At 46.4% G+C, this 20,000-nt stretch overlaps 1 protein-coding gene across 1 annotated transcript; it reads left to right on the top strand.

The window, feature by feature from the left end:
- The first annotated feature begins 9,428 nt into the window (after positions 1–9,428).
- Positions 9,429–18,602, top strand: LOC145337493 (putative G-protein coupled receptor 139). Its single transcript, XM_080182282.1, has 3 exons — positions 9,429–9,651; positions 14,137–15,041; positions 18,564–18,602. Exons 1-3 carry the CDS (start codon positions 9,429–9,431, stop codon positions 18,600–18,602), a joined length of 1,167 nt encoding a protein of 388 aa, XP_080038408.1.
- Positions 18,603–20,000: the final 1,398 nt, after the last annotated feature.

Below are 20,000 nucleotides of genomic sequence, written 5' to 3'. Positions count from 1 at the left end.
ATTGTCACATGTATAGGGATACTGTGAAAAGTCTTGTTTCTTGCATGCTAGACAGACCATTCATAGAATACATGTGGACACAGAATATAGTGTTACAGTCATAGCTAGGCTGTGGAGAAAAATCAACTTAATGTATGATAAGTCCAATCAAAATCTGACAGCAGCAGGGAAGAAACTGTTCTTGAGTCGGTTGGCACGTGACCCCAGAATTTTGCATCTTTTTCCTGATGGAAGAAGGTGGAAGAGAGAATGTATGGGGTGCGTGGGGTGCTTAATTATGCTGGCTGTATTCCCCGAGGCAGCGGGAAGTGCAGACGGAGTCAATGAATGGGAGGCTAGTTTGAGTGATGGACTAGTTTTGTTCATGAGCAGTTGTAGCTTCCTGCGGTCTTAGACAGAGGAGGAGCCATACCAAGCAATGGTACTAACCAGAAGGAATACTTTCTATGGTCTGTAAACATTGGTGAGACTCTTGGTGGATATGCCGAATTTCCTTAGCTTCAACAGAAATCAGAGGCGTTGGTGGGCTTTCTTAACTACAGCGTTGGCTTAGAGGGGCTAGCACAGGCTGTTAGTGACCTGAACACCTCGAAGCTTGAAGCTCTCAGCTATTCCCACTTCACCCCCTTTGATGTAGATAGAAAAATAGAAATGTGATAAATACCATATCCTACTGATTCCACAGCATCATTGCAGAATGTTGTCGTCTTGATATTTGTAGATGCCTTTTTAAACCCATGCATTTTCCTGCTAGACCCCCAATACTAAGGGGCAATTTAGCATGGTCAATCCACCCAACCTGCACTTCTTTGGACACAAAGGGAGAAGTTAGCATTGTCAATGCACCTAACCTGCACATCTTTGGATCCTAAGGGACATTTTGGCATGGCCAATCCATCTAACCTCCACACATTTGGACACTAAGGTTAATTCAGCATTGCCAATTGAGATAACCTACACATCTTTGGAATGTGGGAGGAAACTGGAGCGCCCAGAGAAAACCCATACCTTGGCAGGATTCAAAGACAGGTCCCAGAAAATTAGTTTTGTTTACGGGTTAATAGTATAACAGTAATACAAGAAGGCCATTGCCTTCCCCTATTTTCATTAAGTTGTTCATTTAATAGTCACCAGGTTTGTATTATTTATAAAAATGTTTCATTGTATTACTAACACGGTTCCCTTCAGTATCCCTTCGGTATGATATAACGTCACAGCATTTAACTAATCAATAAAAAATCGCTCAAAAATATCCCACATCGAATGTAATGGCTGTCTTGATTAAAGGGGCAATATTGGGCATTAACATGTTTGCAAGTTGATATACAATTGCCAAAATAGAATATTTATTATTATTAATATCACTCAAACTAGCCTCCCATTCATTGACTCCGTCTGCACTTCCCGCTGCCTCGGGGAATACAGCCAGCATAATTAAGCACCCCACGCACCCCACGCACCCCATACATTCTCTCTTCCACCTTCTTCCATCAGGAAAATGATGCAAAATTCTGGGGTCACGTGCCAACCGACTCAAGAACAGTTTCTTCCCTGCTGCTGTCAGATTTTGATTGGACTTATCATACATTAAGTTGATTTTTCTCCACAGCCTAGCTATGACTGTAACCCTATATTCTGTGTTATTTTTAATATTGCAACTGTATTTCCCTAAAATACTCTCAATCTCGATCTCTAACCCTGACTACAGCCTAACCTTGTTCCCCTACATGTTTGGAATGTGGGAGGAAACTGGAGCACACAGAGGGAACACACACAGACACGGGGAGAATGCACAGCGAATGAACCTGAGTCCCTAGCCTTGTGAGGTAGCAGTGCTAACCACTCTGCTATCATTCTGCCTCACTCAATGAGGAGTACAGATTAGAGATAAAATAATCCCAGGTTTCTGCCAGCCATAGAGATGAGGAATAATAGCCAGCACCAGAGTGGAATCTTCAACAGTGATAACTTACCCTGACAGGGGAGTGATGGATTTCTGCAGTTGCAGCATTCCCCCGAATGCAACCAGTCAAGAAGTCGAGGTCAGGAGGACATTGAAGAGACAACTACAGTTAGAATAGCTGAGAATTACCACGGTCCCTCCGTCAACATGCACAGTGGAAACTCAACGAACAATATTTGTATGTTTACCCTGATCCTCATTTCGAACCTTTCATGAAAATCCTGTGGAGGTGGGGGTGGGGCAGGGCGGGGGGGGGGGGGGGGATGCGGGGGCGGTAGGTAAGCTGAATAGCTGAGGTTTTTTTCCCCCAGGGTAGGGGGAGTCCAAAACTAGAGGGCGCAGGTTTAAAGTTGGGGGGGGGCGGTGGTGGGGTGCAGGGAACCAAAGGATAATTTTTTTCACACACAGGGTGTTGGGCGTATGGAATGTGCTGCCTGTGGCGGTGGTAGAGGCAGATACAATTTCAACATTTAAAAGACATTTGGACAGGGGCGTGGATGGGAAAGATTTCAAGGGATATGGGCCAAATGCAGGTGAATGGGACTAGTTCAGTTTAGGAAACGTAATCAGTACGGGTGAGTTGGCTGGTCAGCCTGTTCCTGCTCTGTCAATCTTTCCGACTCTATATTTTGTTCTGTGATTGTACATTTGGTCAGTCCTATTTGAAACAATGAAACGGTGTTCAAAATACAAAGTTTGATGTCAGATCCAAGTCTGCAAATTCCATAATAAAAGATTTTATTGTGAGTTGGGGCAATAATACTTTTTTTTTAAATTCATTTGTGGGACGTGGGAGTTGCTGGCTGGCCAGCATTTACTGCCCATCGCTAGTTGCCCTTGAACTGAATGTCTCGCTCAGAGGGCAGTTGAGAGTCAACCACGTTGCTGTGCCTCTGGAATCACACATAGGCCAGGCTGGGTAAGGAGGCAGATTCCTTTCCCTAAAGAGCAAGGAGTATGTAGATAATCCAACTAAGGAATGGGCCATACTGGACCTGGTATTGGGGAATGAGCCCAGCCAGGTGGTCAATGTTTCAGTAGGGGAGCAGTTCGGGAACAGTGACCACAATTCAGAAAGCTTTAAGGTACTGATGGATTAAGATAAGTGCAGTCCTCACGTTAAGGTGCTAAATTGAGGGAAGGCTAATTACGACAATATTAGGAAGGAACTGAAGAATGTAGATTGGGGGCAGATGTTTGAGGGCAAATCAACGACTGGCATGTGGGAGGCTTTCAAGTGTAAGTTGATGGGGATTCAGAGCCTCCACATTCCTGTTAGGATGAAGGATAAGTATGGCAAGTTTTGGGAACCATGGGTAACGGCTGATATTGTGAGCCTAGTCAAAGAGAAAAAGGAAATGTTTTTCAAAGCTAGGAGGGTGGGAACATACGAAGCAAATGTGGCACTGTGAGGCAGCAGTGCTAAACACTGTGCTGCCGGTGCCAATTGTTTGAAGGAAGACAGTGGATTATGAAGCACTCACTCTTTGACAACATGATTACAGCAGGCTTGGAGGGCCTGTTCCTGCTGTTGTTTGATCGTGGGAAGTGTCTACTTAAACTGGCAAACCCACCCATCCTTTCAATACAGATTTCTGCTGTAGGAAACAACTTTGTGTGATGGCAAAATCCATCTACAGAATTGCCGCATCAATTCTCAAATAAGAACATGAGAATAAATACCAGCGGTTTGTGGTGGGGGAGGGGTGAGGGTGGGGGTGGGGGGAGGGAGGGCACATTGCTCAGCAGCAACTCAACCTGGAGGGGAGGGGAGGTGATTAAAAAGGAGTTGAAAGGCGGTGGTGGATGGGGGGGATGGTGGGGGGGTGGAGAGGGGGTGGTGGGGGGGTGGGGGGTGTGCGAGTGGGCAATGGGGGACACCCCCACATAAGGTCCAGAGACTACAATCCTAACTTGATTTAGAGCATTAGCTCTGCCCTGATGATATGTGAGACAGCACAGTGCTTAGCTCCTCTGCCTCAGGGATCCGGGTTCCAGCGACTGTTTGTGTGGAGTTTGTATGTTCTCCCTCCCCATCCCCGTGTCCATGCTGGCTTCCTCCGGGTGCTCCGGTTTCCTCCCATAAGACCATAAGAAATAGGAGCAGGAGTAGGCCATCTAGCCCTTCGAGCCTGCCCCGCCATTCAATAAGATCATGGCTGATCTGAAGTGGATCATTTCCACTTTCCCGCTTTCTCCCCATTACCCTTAATTCCCTTGTCTATCAGAAACCTATCCACCCGTGACTTAAATATATTTAGCGAGGTAGCCTCCACAACTTCAGCAGGCAGAGAATTCCAGAGATTCACCACCGTTTGAGTGAAGAAATTCCGCCTCAACTCTGATCTAAACTGCCCCGCACTTATCTTGAGGCTGTGCCCTCTAGTCCTGCTGTCCTTTCTAAGCAGGAAGAATCTCTCTACCTCTACCCTATCCACCCCCTTCATTATCTTATACGTCTCTATAAGATCCCCCCTCATCCTTCTAAACTCCAACGAGTACAGACACAGTCTATTTAGTCTCTCTTCATTGGCCAAACCCTCATCTCCAGTATCAGCCTAGTGAACCTCCTCTGCACTCCCTCCAAGGCCAAAATATCCTTCCGCAAGTGCGGCATACAGAACTGCACACAGTACTCCAGCTGCGGCATCACCAGTGCCCCGTACAGTTGCAGCAAGACCTCCCTGCTTTTATATTCTATCCCCCTCGCTATAAAGGCCAGCATCCCATTCGCCTTCTTGATCACCTGCTGCACCTGCAAACTGGGTTTTTGCGACTCATGCAAAAGGAACCCGAGGTCCCTCTGCACTGTAGCATGCTGCAGCTTTTCACCTTTTAAATAGTAATCCCTCCGACTATTATTTCTGCCAAAGTGGATAACCTCACACTTGCTAACATTGTACTCCATCTGCCAGGTCCTCGCCCACTTGCTCAGCCTATCCAGATCCCTCTGCAGACTTTCCACACCCTCCGCGCAATTTGCTTTTCCACTCATCTTCGTGTCATCAGCAAATTTCGACACCCTACACTCAGCTCCCTCCTCCAGATCATCTATATAAATGGTAAATAGCTGAGGGCCCAGAACCGATCTCTGCGGCACTCCACTAGTCACCAACTGCCAACCAGGATAGCACCCATTGATACTAATTCTCTGCTTCCTATTAGACAACCAATCCTCTAACCATGCTAACACCTTATCCTCAATTCTATGCACCCTAACCTTCTGTAGCAACCTTTTGTGAGGCACCTTATCAAACACCTTTTGGAAATTTAAAAACATCACATCCACCAGTTCCCCTCTGTCTACTGCAGTAGTCACATCCTCATAGAAATCCAATAAATTCGTCAAACACGACTTCCCCATAACGAATCCGTGCTGCGTCTGCTTGATCAAACTATTCTTTTCCAGGCGCCTCGCTATTTCTTCTTTGATGATGGATTCTCGCATTTGTCCAACTACAGACGATAAACTAACCGGCCTATAATTCCCTGCCTTTTGTCTGCTATCTTTTTTAAACAGCGGCGTAACATTAGCCGTTTTCCAATATTCAGGCACTTACCCGGAGTCCAGCGAATTTTGATAAATAATCACTAAGGCATCCACTATCACCTCTGCCATTTCTTTCAGAACCCTGGGATGCATTCCATCTGGTCCTGGGGACTTGTCCACCTTCAGTCCCATTAGTCTATCTAGCCCTACCTCTCTAGTGACAGTAATCGCATTTAGGCCCCCACCTCCTACCATCCTTCTATCTTTAATATCCGGCAAACTATTCGTGTCCTCCTCCGTGAAGACTGAGGCAAAAAACTTATTCAAACCTCTGCCGTTTCCTCATCGCCCACCGCTAAATCCCGCCTCTCATCCTCCAAAGGTCCAAGATTCACTCTAGCCAGCCTCTTCTTCTTTATATATTTGTAAAAACTTTTACTGTCCTTTTTTATATTTAGTGCTAGTTTAGCTTCATACTCTACCTTTCCTTTCTTTATCACCTTCTTAGTCATTCTTTGTTGATTTTTAAATCTTTCCTAATCTTCCAATCGCCCACTATTTTTAGCCACTCAGGACACATCAGCTTTTCATTTAATACTCTTCTTTATTTCCTTTGATAACCACAGCTGGTTATCCCTTCTCCTACAGTCCTTCTTTACCATCAGAATATATTTCTGCTGAGTACCAAAAAAGATCTCCTTAAAAATCCTCCACTGTTCCTCAGCAGTCCTACCAACCAATCTGCACCCCCGAATCTACACTCGCCAATTCCACTCTCATCCTATCGTACTCCCCTCTGTTCAAACAGAGGACACAGGTTCGGGACCCTACTTTCTCATGCTCCATCTGCATCAGAAATTCAACTATACGATGATCACTCGTCCCAAGAGAATCCCTCACAACAAGATCCCTAATTCTACCTGCCTCGTTACACAGTAACTGATCTAAGATAGCTCGCTCCCTCGTAGTTTCCATCACACACTGTTCAAGGAAACTATCCCGGCAGCATTCCAAGAATTCTTCCTCAAGCCCACCGCGTCCGACTTGGGTCAACCAATCAATATGCAGATTGAAATCCCCCATAATTATCGCCGTTCTGTTTCTGCACGCATCAATTATTTGCTTGTTTATAGCCCGCCTCACCTCAAAGTTTTTATTTGGGGGCCTATAGACCACACCCACCAGCGTCTTCCTCCCCTTACTATTCCTTATCTCCACCCACAACAATTCCATGTTTTGCTCTTTGGAGCCTATATCTTCCCTTACTATCGCCTTGATATTATCCTCAATCAGCAGAGCTACCCCACCCCCTTTTTCCTCCCGTCTACCCTTCCTAAACACCTGATACCCCTGGATATTCAGCTCCCAGTCCCTGTCACCCTGCAACCACGTTTCCGTAATGACCACCAGATCATATCCATTTGTGCTGATCTGTGCCATCGGCTCATTCACTTTGTTCCGAATGCTTCTTGCATTCAGGTAAAGTGTCTTTATACCAGCCTTCATCTGTACTCTATTTGAGGGAATGCTACTAACCTTTCTCATGCCCCCTACTCCCTTTATTATTGGGACATCCTCAGCATTTTCCTGCACCTGTACCCTCTCTTTTACTTTAGATATTGTAATTTCTCCCACCCCTGCACCCTCCCCCCCAATTAGTTTAAACAGTCCTAGTTATACGATTCGCCAGGATTCTGGTCCCAGCACGGTTCAGACTGAGGCCATCCCATCTGAACAGGTCCCACCTGCCCCAATACTGGTGCCAATGCCCCATAAATTCAAACCCATTCCTCCCACACCAATCCCTGAGCCACCCATTCATCTCGTTAATCCTATTTACCCTATGCCCATCTGCATGTGGTTCAGGGAGTAATTCAGAGATAACCACCTTGTTGGTTCTGCTTTTTAATTTGATTCCCAGCTTTGAGTACTCCCTCTGCAGATCCTGAGGTCCCAATTTTCCTATGTCGTTGGTACCCACATGTACCACAACGACTGGATTCTCACCCTCCCACTCCAAGCTCCTCTGCAGCCCAGATGATACATCCTGGACCCGAGCACCATGCAGACAGCATACCCTTCTGTATTCTTTATCATTGTGACAAAGGGCAGTGTCTTTCCCCCTAACTACACTATCCCCAATTACCACTACATTCCTCTTTACTTCTTCCTCTTTGTCCTGTTTCTGCACCCCTGTACCTTGGGCAGTTTGCTCGTCAACCTTACAGCCCTCATTCTTGTCCACAATGGGAGCAAGAACCTCAAACCTGTTGTGCAGATTGAGAGGTCGAGGCCTTTGGGTCCCCCCTCCTTTCTCCCCACTCCCCCCTCCTTCCTCTCACCCTTCCTCCCCTCAGCAGCACCCTATTGTTCCTGACCCTCAGAGTTAGCCAGTCTAGGGGGTGTGAGTCACTCTTGTACCCCATTATCCAGTTTACACTCCCTCTCTCTGATGAGCCTCAGTATCTGAAGCTCAGAGTTCCGCTCGTCTACTTTGAGCTGGAGCACTTCGAGAAACCATCACTTACTGTAGACACCGTCACTGGGAAAGACCTTGGGGTCCACCAGTTCCCACATCATACAGAAACAGCACATCACATGTCTCTCCATCACAGTCTCCTCGTGATTTCTAAACACAGTTAAGAATTTAAACGTACCTTGCCCTTTTCTCCCAAGTCCTGTGATCCAAAGGGATTGGTTTAGGTTAGAGGGTCATTGTTTTTTAAGTGGTCGGCGCAACATCGTGGGCCGAAGGGCCTGTTCTGCGCTGTAATGTTCTATGTTCGATGTTCTAAAGCCCTTACAGCTCACTCTGCTGCCCGCTCCCGATGCTGCCCGCTGTCTACAGTAATCCTCCTTTTATACTTCACGCGGTAAAAAAAATCCCTTCCCACAAAGCCCCGCGGCCCACTTCCTGTCTAACTTTTAAAGCAGAATTACAGTTAAAAAGCCCGCGAAAGTCTTTACAAAGGTAATCGCTTATCTTTACCCTGTGCAACCATCACTCTGCTCGCTCCAACGAATGAGTGGACTGTTGTTGTTTCCTCTGAGGTTGTGCCCTCGGGCCTGAGTCTCTCCTACTATTGGAAACATCTTCCCCACATCCACTCTATCCAGGCCTTTCGTTATTCTGTAAGTTTCATTGATATCCCCCTCCTCATCCTTTCAAACTCCATCGAGTACAGACCCAAAGTCCTCAGACACTCCTCGTGCGTCAAGTCTTTTATTCACCAGACCATTCTTGTGAACCTCCTCTGGACCCTCTCCAAGGCCAGCACATCCTTCCTTAGATATGGGGCCGAAAAGGACCAAGAAAGAAAATTACAGCATCGGAACAGGCCCTTCGGCCCTCCAACCTTGCACCTACCGTGCTACCCGACTTAACTAAACCACCCCCCACCCCCCGAACCAAAAGTGCTGACAATATTCGGAATGTGGTCTGAACAAAGATTTACAAAACCTCAGCAGTACACCCCTGCTGTTGTATTCTATCTCTCTCGAAATGAAGCCGAGCAGAGGGACTCTGTTATATCGAATGAATATTGAAAGAGTTATGGTTTGACCCTTCATTGTTTCCAAATTTCCCTGACCGTCAACACCCCATCTAGGCTGTAAATATTCTGCTTTGGGTATAAAAAGTGTTGGATTGAACGGGGTGAAGTGAAGCTGTTTGTTTAGTGACTGTAATTGATGTGAGTCTCCATGGATCCGATTAGTCTGCCTGGACGATTTCCCTCTTCTATTAATAAGGGATTCTGTTCAATGTGTTGTCTCATTGAGACAGCGGGAGCGACAACTCCAAACTAACAGAGATCAGCGGCTGTGGAGAAAGAGAGAGGGAGGGAGAGGAGAGATCAGAATCTGGGAGCAGTGGATTGGAATCTCCCAGCGATGCATCTGAATCTGGGAACAATCAATTGGAATGTTACAACAATGGATCAGAATCTGGGAACAATCAATTGGAATGTTACAACAATGGATCAGAATCTGGGAACAATCAATTGGAATGTTACAACAATAGATCAGAATCTGGGAACAATGGATTTTGATGTTCCAACCAAGGACAGGAGTTTATCATACTGGATTTCTTGGTTTACTGAAGATGGCTCATGGATAACATTATTTGGTCGGATTCGATATCTACTGCACGTGATTCAATGCTTTTACTATCCCCTCCTGGCTATTGTTGGTGTTCCGGGTAAGTCCCTGGCTGGAATTTTACCGGCCTGACCGCCAAGGATTCGGAGCATGCGAGGGGCGGAGCATGGGAGGGTCTGTTAAACACGGGAGGGATTTTCCAGCTTCGGGGAGAGTGAGGCTGTAAAGTCCCCTCCCCTGTGTCCAGTTTCTCTTGCTAGAAAGGCTGTTTAACTGTGTTGATTTCCCTGTCATTTACTGTACACGGTTTGCTGCTCTTGTTTCTGTTGAATCTCTGTGTCCAGTTATTATTTCTTTCAGCCACTGACAATTGTCTCAGGGCCCATGGGCTGGGATGTCTTCTGTGTGCTGGGACTTTTCATAGATATGTGACATCAAACACTATTCCTTCATGAGTAAAAGATTGAGACAGAATCCATTTTACCCTCGACATATAACATATAGCAGTTCACTGCTTATCACCCACCCAGTCAGCAGGCTGCAGAATCCATTTTTATTGTTGACAGCAAGATCTCACTTGTGTATCTGAATTGTGTATTTGCAACCCCATAGGTTTGGTACATGGTTGGGAACACAGCTGCAAGTCATAGAAATCATAGAAACCCTACAGTACACAAAGAAGCCATTCAGCCCATCAAGTCTGCACCGACCACAATCCCACTCAGGCCCTACCCCCATATCCCTCCATATTTTACCCACTAATCCTCTAACCTATGGTTCTACGGTCAATTTAGCATGGCCAATCAACCTAACCCGCAGTCCTTTGGACTGTGGGAGGAAACTGGAGCACCCGGAGGAAACCCACACAGACACTAGGAGAATGTGCAAACTCCACACAGGCAGTGACCCGAGCCGGGAATCGATCCCAGGACCCTGGAGCTATGAAGCAGCAATGCAAACCACTGTGCTACCGTGCCCCCCCCCCCCCGGCAATCTGTCTGTCTAAATGAAGATTTTTATGGGGATAGGGCTGGGTGGGATTGTGGTCGGTGCCTGTGAAAGTTCTGCTCATACCTCACGCTTTCACGCCTAGACCACCAATGTGCAATACAAACAGTAAGGGACCCAGCATTGATCCATGTGTAATCCCACTGGACACAGGCTTGCAGTCACAAAAGCAACATTCAACCACCGCCCTCTGCCTCCTGCCACTCAGCCGATTTTGAATGTAATTTACCAAATTGCCCTCGATCCATTCGGCTATTACTTTCCTGTTCAGTCTCCCATGAGGGAATTCTTCCCTGAAGCCCATTTAGACTACATCGACTGCACTTCCCTCATCTACTTATGCAGTCACCTCCTAAATATATTCAAGCAAATTGCAGACATGATCTCTACTTGACAAAGCCATGCTGACTATTATTCATCAACCCTTACCTCTCAAAGTGGAGATTAATCCTGTCCCTCAGATTGATTTCCAATCATCATGATTTCCAATCATGGACATAGTGATGATGCCGTGTTGGGCGTGATCTTGGATGTCTCCAGGACACCTTGTAGGATGGCAGTAGAGCACAATGTTTAGCACAGCTGTCTCACAGCATCAGGGATCCCGGGATTCCATCATCACCAGTGATGATTTTTTGTTTACTTTGAAACCAGCTTCATTCTCACACATTGTCTGTTGGGATTTCTCCTGTTGCAAGAACGTATCGTGTTTCTCTGGAAAGCATTCACTTTGAGCAGGTCCAGTTTCTCGCAGCTCCCCAGAGTCACATTGACCCTTGTAAATTTATCTCGATCACAGCAATCCTGTGCACATCATCAATCTGCGTAAGTTCATTGGTAAGGCCAGGGCACATCGTGCTGATGTTCCAGCTTGAGATGTGAAAGACTGATTTGGTTGGGTTTGATTTGAATTGATTTGTCTTATTGTTGTCACATATATTAGTATACGGTGAAAAGGATTGTTTGTTGAGTGTTCTACAGACAAAGGATAGAGAATAAGAGATTGCAGAATGTAATGCAGTTATAGCTAGGGTGGAGGAAAAGATCAACTTAATGCCATATAGGTCCATTCAAACGCCTGCTGGCAGCAAGAACAAGCTGTTGTTGAGTCATCGGCATGGTGGCACCATGGTTAGCACTCCTGTTTCATGTCTCCAAGGACATGAGTTCAATTCCTAGCTTGGATCAACGCCTGTGTGGAATTTGCACATTCTCTGTGTGAATTTCCTCCGGATGCTCCGATTCCCACCCATAGTCCAACATTTCGTTGATTGGTCATGCTAAATTAACAGTTCGTGTCCCGTGATACGCATGTTAGGGGGATTAGAAGGGTACACATGTGGGACTTTGGGGATAGGGCCTGGCTAGGATTATCAATGGATCAATGGCCCCCTTCTGCACTGTAGTTTTTCTATGAGTTGGTTGGCATGCTTTTTTTTATCTCTAATGGAACTAGTGGGATGAGTATATATCCATGGTGCATTATTCCCTAACTATGCTGGCTGTTTTTGCGAGGCAGCGAGAAGCTTAGACAGATTTGATGAGTTGGAGATTGATTTGAGTGATGGACTGGTCCGCATTCACCAAGTTTGAAGTTTGTTGCGGTCTGGGACAGAGCATGAGCCACACCAAGCTACAATATTATCTATGATGCATCTGTAAAAGTGGGTGAGAGTCGTAGCTGACCTGCCAAATGTCCTTAGTCCTCTGAGAAGATAGAAGCATTCGTGGGCTTTCTTAACTGTAGTGTCATCATGGAAGGACACAAAAAGTTACTGGTGATCTGAGCCCTAAAACCTGAAGATCTAGACCGTTTCAGTTTCAACCCATTGATGTAGATAGGGGCATGTACTCCATGATACCTCCTGAAGTAGATTTGCTTTGTTGACACTGAGGTGAAGATTATTGTGGTCACAACAATTCACCAGATTCTCCAACTCTTCCCTGTTCTCAGTCTCATCATTGTTTGGGATCTGACCCACTATGTTGGGGTCATCAGAAAACTTGTAAATTGAGTCATCGGCGTATAAGGAATACAGTAAGGGGCTGAGGACACAGTCTTGCCGGGCACCGCTGTTGAGGATGATTGTGGAAGAGGTGTTGTTGCCTCTCCTTATTTATTGCTGTTTGTGAGTTAGAAGTTCAGGATCCAACTGCAGAGGCAGAAGCCAAGTCCCAGGCCACAGATTTGGACATGAGTTTAGTAGGAATAATGGTATTGAACGTTGAGCTGTAGTCGATAAACATGAGTCTGTGTTACAGGGTTGACTGTTGGGCCAGGGAGATGGTGTGTGTGGACATGTTGAACATAGAACATAGAACAATACAGCGCAGAACAGGCCCTTCGGCCCACGATGTTGCGCCGACCAGTTAAAGAACAATGACCCCCTAACCTAAACCAATCCCTTTTCATCCATAAACCTATCCACGGATCTCTTAAATGCCCCCAAACTAGGCGCATTTACAACTGCAGCAGGCAGGGCATTCCAATCCCTCACCACCCTCTGGGTAAAGAACCTACCCCTGACTTGAGGACGTAGGTGAACTGTAGTGGATCAAGGCAATCTGGGAGGCTGGAATTGATTCGTGCCATGACAAACCTTTTGATGTCTTTCATATTATTGGATGTCATTCTCACTGGATCATTATCATTATGACAGGCTGCTTGGTTTTTCTTTGGTAACGGCCTTTGTTGAGTTTTTCCTACCAGGTGCACAGATTGTCAACCTTCCTGCCAAGAGAGGACTTACTGACCTTCACTGGTCCAGTAGACCACAGTGGGGCAGCAGCAAACCCACTGGGAATTATGGACGGTCACTATTCACTGAACACTGAAGTTTTCTCAAACACTTGAAAGCAAACCCTGGCAGTTGTGTCCTGTGCCAACCGGGTGTGAAATTACCATTTCTTCCTGTGTTGTACTAATTTGGCAACAATGCTGTGGTCTCCTCTCCAGGGTACAGCCCAGGGTAAATATAATAGAGATTCTGTGCTGTCAAGGCATCGGGATCTCCCTCTGTCAACTGTTAGTATGAGCCAGAGGCAAGGGTGAACCAGCACTGTTTGGTACCAGTTCTGCTGCAGGGGTTGTCAGTGAGCTGTCTGAGAGATGACTGATTATCATCTACAGGGATTTCTGTCAGGGTTTACTCCCTCAGCCTTCTTACCCACCAAATCCCCCACAAGGTAGAAGGACTATTTCCATGTAGCTGAGTGAGGATCAGTGTTGTGAACTCCTCTGAAAACTCCCTCCCAAATGTATACCATTGTGTTGTCGCCATGGTGCAGCATGGCGACACTGTGGTTAGCACTGCTGACTCACAGCGTCCGGGACCTGGGTTCAATTCCTCATTTGGGTCATTTATTGTGTGGAGTTTGGAGCTTCTCCCCATGTCTGTGTGGGTTTCTTCTGGATGCTCCTCTTTCCCCCGACACTCCAAAAGACGAGCTGGATTTTTTTAAAAAAGTTATTTTGTATGTGTGGACATTGTTTTTATTTTCACCTATCCTCAGTCTAAATTGTCAAATCTTCCCCTGAATGATGTCTAATTTTAATCTTAATCTTCCTTCCTAACAGTGAACATAATCACAATTGTGACACTGACAAACAGAAACTGTGGTCTGTCCAAATGTGTTACTAGTTACCTGGTGGCCATGTCGGTGGGGGATCTGCTGGTCGTTATCCTTGACCTTGCATTGAGACACATTCCCATTGTTTATTGGGAACAGTTTTATTTCCTGGTGTTGGTTCCTGTGTGTAATATCCACGCTGCCCTGCTTTACGCAGCCACTGACTGTTCTGTCTGGTTCACCGTCACTTTCACCTTTGATCGATTTGTGGCCATTTGCTGCCCCAAGCTGAAAAGTAAATATTGCAGCGAGAAATCGGCGGCTGTGGTTCTGGGAACAGTGACGGTGCTGAGCTGTTTAAAGAACATTTTCTGGTATTTTATGTTTTTAAATGGATATCATCTGATGAACGATCCCTGGTTTTGTGCTGTCGCATGGGATGTTATGAAATCTGTGATCTGGAGTACAATCGAGTTCCTCCACTTCATTTTAACCCCGTGTGTCCCATTCGCCCTGATTCTGCTGCTGAATGCTTTCACTGTCCGACACATTTTAGTGAGCAGCAGAGCCCGCAGGAGACTCCGGTGTCACAACAGTGGGGAGAATTCCAGAGACCCAGAGATGGAGAGTCGAAGGAAATCCATCATTTTACTGTTTGTTATCTCAGCCAATTTCATTCTGTTATGGTCAATATTAATGGTTTATTCAATATGGAATCGGATGGATTATTTGGGATATAAGTCGGTAGTGTTAGATTATTTTGTTCTGGAATTGGGTTTCATGCTGCAACTCTTGAGTTGCTGTACAAACACTGCCATTTATGCTGTGACACAGACTCATTTCAGACAGCAGCTAATAATTCTGCTCAAACATCCCTTTACTGCAATTATTCATCTCATTACAGCCTCAGAAGTAACTGCAACCACAAGATCCCTGACTCTTCCTATTGGACATTCAAACTCTAAACAACAAACAGCCTCACAAAGAGAGAAAGAGTAACAGATAGAGAGAGAGAGAGAGAGAGAGAGGGCAGTGAAAGCAACAGTGAGAGTGATAGAGAGACAAAGATAGGTAGAGGGACGAAAGGGCTCAAAGACATGAAGAGAGACAGCATTTGAAATAGTTTTCAACAGGGAGAGGGAAACAAACAGACAGACACAGAGAGACAAACAGAGATGAAGGACAGAGAGAGTGAGGGGTTTTCTCAGACCGGAAGAAACAGGGATAGAGGGGGAAATGGCAGGGCTGATGGACAGGGAATGAGAAAGGGAGACAGGACACACATGGGAAGATGTAATAAGGAAGGAAAAGGGCAACGAAGAGGGAACGGGAGACAGAAAGGAGGGCAGAGATAAATAGTCAGAGAAGAGTGAAACAGAGAGAACGGGAACAAATGGAAAAGAATGAGACCTATCACATACAATGGACACAACAAGAGCAAATGGCAGTGAAAGGCATAGAGAGAGAGAGAGAGAGATAAGAAAAGTGGGACAGAGACAGAGAGGGAGGGACATGGAGACAGAGCGGGGCAAGGAGAGTGAGATTAAAAGGGAGCAGGAGAGACAAAAGAAGAGGGTATAGAGGGAGAGAAAGAGGGAGATGCAGAGAGACAATAAGAGACACAGAACAACATACAGAGAGAGACAGAGACAGAGACACACAGAGAGATGCACAAGAAGACAGAAAGCGACAGAGAGATTTATTTAGTGACTTTAATGATAACCATCAGTTGGACCTATTGGAATATGAATTCCCTGATTGAGCCAGTTAATGCTATCCAATCAGGGAGGTCTGCAGACTAATGGTGTATCGAGGTTACTGGAACTCAGGGTCTGTATACTCAGGATGTGGGTATGATAGAACATAGAACATAGAACACTACAGCACAAACAGGCCCTTCAGCCCACGAGTTGCGCCGCTCACATCAATACCTACCAATCCATAGACCTATCTATAACCCCCAATCCCATTAAATTCCATATACTCATCCAGGAGTCTTTTAAAAGACCCCAGCGAGTTCGCCTCCACCACCACTGACGGCAGCCGATTTCATTCACTCACCACCCTCTGAGTGAAAAACTTACCCCTAACATCACTTCTGTACTTGCCTCGCCACACCTTAAATCTGTGTTCTCTCGTAGCGACCATTTCAACCCGGGGAAATAGCCTCTGAGAATCCACCCTATCTATTCCTCTCAACATTTTATAAACCTCTATCAGGTCACCTCTCAACCTTCGTCTCTCCAGGGAGAAGAGTCCCAGCTCCCTCAGCCTATCTTCATAAGGCATGCCTCCCAGTCCAGGCAATATCCTTATAAATCTCCTTTGTACCCTTTCAATAGCTTCTACGTCCTTCCCATAGTGATGCAGCCAGAACTGCGCACAGTACTCCAAGTGAGGCCTGACAAGGGCCTTATAAAGATGGACTGATAGTTTTATCACAAGACTATTAATACAGAAACTCAGCTAATGTTTTGGGCACACGGGTTCCAATCTCATCACGGCAGATGGTGGGATTAAAATAATTATATTTGGAGTTCAGAAAACATAAGAACATAAGAAATAGGAGCAGGAGTAGGCCATCTAGCCCTTCGAACCTGCCCCGCCATTCAATAAGATCATGGCTGATCTGTCGTGGCTCAGTTCCACATTCCCGCCCTCTCCCCCTAACCTTTAATCCCCTCGCTTATCAGAAACCCATCAACCCACGTCTTAAAAATATTTAGCGAGGCAGCCTCCACCACCTCAACGGGCAGAGAATTCCAGAGATTCACCACCCTTTGAGTGAAGAAGTTCCTCCTCAACTCCGTTCTAAACCGCACCCCCCTTTATCTTGAGGCTGTGCCCCCTAATCCTACTGTCCTTTCTGAGCGGGAAGAGTCCCTCCACTTCTATCCTATCCATCCCATTCATCATCTTATATGTTTCAATGAGATCTCCCCTCATTCTTCTAAACTCTAATGAGTACAGGCCTAGTTTATTCAGCCTCTCCTCATAGTTCAACCCCCTCAACTCCGGTATGAGCCTAGTAAACCTCCTCTGCACTCCCTCCAAGGCCAAAATATCCTTACGTAAGTACGGCGCACATGCCCCTCCATTATTCACTGTAGTAGCATTGAAAATTTCCACACGAACTTACCTGGTCCTTTTTCTCCCAAGCCCTTTTGATCCAAAGCCCTAATAGCTCACTCTGCTTCCCATTCACTCCGCTGTCCGCTCCGACGTTGCCCGCTGTCTACACCAGGTGTCCTTTTAAACCTGGCGCTGTTTTAAAGCCTGCTCCCCGTCAACTCCCTGAAATCCATGCCCTTAGAATTCTTAAAGCGGTAAATACAAAAAGCCCGCAAAAATGCTTTTAAATGATTTAAACAGTTCAACAAGGTAAGTTCTTGCTACAAAAGTGCTTTAAACTTATTTAAACAGGTTTTATCTGGTTCAACAATGTCCCAGGGAAGGAAATCTGTCGCCCTTACATGATCAGGACACTTAATTGCCCTCTCAGCAAGGGAAACTGGGGATGAGCCCTTGGCAGTTACTCAGACCGAGATGGGAAGAGGTGCAATGGCTTCAAACAGGTTCAGGCACAAATATAAACTTCCGAACTGGGCCTGTTAAATCTGCCCACAGAGTGCAAGCTACAAAGAGTGAAACTCTGAGAGTTGGGCTAAGTGTGGGAGTTTAGGGAAGTGGCTGGCGATGTATTGCTCTGTCTTGTGTCGCTTACTGCCTTCCCATCAGGTCCAGTGTGAGCAGGTGTCAGCCAGACATTAAATGTTCAGAAAATGTTGTGGGACCAATGGAAGCAGCTGATTGGTGAGTCAGTCCTCGGAAGGAACACTGAGGGAATTTTCTGAGCAGCTCCTTGCTGATGTCATAGCATCAGGAAAGATCCTGATATTTTTATTGCTCTGGGAACCTGGGCTCGAATCCCAACATGGCAGCTGGTGGAATTCGAACTCAATAAAAAATATCTGGAATTAAAAAACTGCTGATGACCAGAAAATTATTGCTGATTGTTGAGAAAACTCGCCTGGTTGACACATATCATTTAGGGAAGGAAATCTGCCGTCCTTGCCTGGTCTGGCCTACATGTGACTCCACAGTCACAACAATGGGTTTAACTCCCAACCGCTCTCCAACATCAACTCGGGATGGGCAATAAATGCTGGCTATCCTGAGAACTCTGTTTCCCAAAAATGAATGAAAGAAATGCCCTTTTCCCATCCTTACAGATTCAAGCAGATTTAGATTTTTGCTGGTGGGATACTTTCTGTGACGTTTATTGAGAACATAGCTTAAAGTAGAAAATTACAACAAGATTAAAAACATATAAAAAGTAGATAAAATACAGAGGCAGGTCCAGGTAATGTGTTGTACTTGCATGATGTGGGAGCTTGCGGTCCCATTTGTGTTTGCTTGTGTACACATCTGTAGGAAATGTTGGTTGCTCGAGGAAGACCAATTCAGATTTGATGAGGTGGAGTCTGAGCTTTGAACGCTGTGGCACACTAGGGAGCGGAGAGTTAGCGAGACACTGTGTTTCAGGAGGTGCTCACATCCCAAAGAATAACTACATCACATTTGGTGAGTGATCAGGGACAGGAGAGTGTGACTCCAAGCAAGTCTTGGTGACGAACCCAGGAGGTAGTGTTGAAGGAGCCTCAGCCCTTGGGCTTGTCTCACTGTAGATGATGAACGAATGGTATTGTCACTCGACTATTAATCCAGAAAACTGTTTGGTTCACTAATGTCCTTTTAAGGAATGAGACCTGCCGACCTTACCTGGTCTGGCCTACATGTGACACCAGAGCCACATCAATGTTGTTGACTCTCAATGCCCTCAAAGGGCAACTAGGGGCATGCAATAAATGCTGGCCAGCCAGGGACACCCATGTCCTTCAAATGATGAAAGAAACAGATGTGTGACTTTTGCGGACGTGGATGAGGGCTGCAAGGAGGATGGGCAACTTAACCATAGCACTGTGGTTCAGGGAGCCATTCAAGAGGGAGGAGGAAAGGGAAATGTTGTTGTAAATGGGGATAGTTTGACAGGAGGAATAGACACTTTCCTCTGTGGCCAGCATGGAGAGTCCCCAAGGCTGTGTTGCCTGACTGGCGCCCCGGTTCAGGACATCTTCTCTGTTGTTGCTGGGAAAAATGGAGCTGGAGGGGATAGATTCAGTTGTTGTGGTGCACGTTTCTGAATCCTTAACAGATTAAATCTGAAATTGGAGTCACAATTATCGGACTTGGATGGATTGCATGGATTTCCAGACATTCCTCTTTACTTGTTCCTCTTTGTCCTGTGTCTGCACCACTGTACCGTGGGCAGTTTGCTCGTCAACCTGACAGCCCTCGTTCTTGTCCACACTGGGAGCAAGAACCTCAAACCTGTTGTGCAGTTTGAGAGGCTGAGGCCTTTGGGTACCCCCCTCCTTCCTCCCCACACCCCTGTCCTTCCCCTCACCCTTCCTCCCCACTCCCCCTCCTTCCTCTCACCCTTCCTCCCCACTCGCCCCTCCTTCCTCTCCACTCCCCCCTCCTTCCTCTCACTCTTCTTCCCGAGTCCCCCCTCCTTCCTCTCACCCTTCCTCCCCACTCCCCCCTCCTCCCTCCCCACTCCCCCCCTTCCTCCCCACTTCCCCCCCCTTCCTCTCTCCCTTCCTCCCCTCAGCAGCACCCTCTTGTTCCTGACCCTCAGAGTTAGCCAGTCTAGCGTGTGTGAGTCTCTCTTGTACCCCATTATCCAGGTTACACTCCCCCTCCCTGATGAGCCTCAGTGTCTGAAGCTCAGAGTTCAGCTCGTCTACTTTGAGCTGGAGCTCTTCAGGCAACCAGCACTTACTGCAGACATGGTCACTGGGAAAGACC

The sequence above is a fragment of the Carcharhinus amblyrhynchos genome, unplaced genomic scaffold, assembly GCF_965287045.1.
Source record: "Carcharhinus amblyrhynchos unplaced genomic scaffold, sCarAmb.v2.hapA scaffold_51, whole genome shotgun sequence".
Lineage (NCBI taxonomy): Eukaryota > Metazoa > Chordata > Chondrichthyes > Carcharhiniformes > Carcharhinidae > Carcharhinus > Carcharhinus amblyrhynchos.
Note: the sequence above shows the minus strand (reverse complement) of the source record. Positions and strands in the feature narration are given on the sequence as shown.

Bases quoted from the DNA above. Each gene is read 5' to 3' on its own strand.
- LOC145337493 (XM_080182282.1), top strand. From the start codon at position 9,429: ATGGATCAGAATCTGGGAACAATCAATTGGAATGTTACAACAATAGAT. The intron at 9,652-14,136 runs GTAAGTCCCTGG...CCTTCCTAACAG, and splicing joins GGCTATTGTTGGTGTTCCGG to TGAACATAATCACAATTGTG. The intron at 15,042-18,563 runs GTAACTGCAACC...ACACATCTGTAG, and splicing joins ATCTCATTACAGCCTCAGAA to GAAATGTTGGTTGCTCGAGG.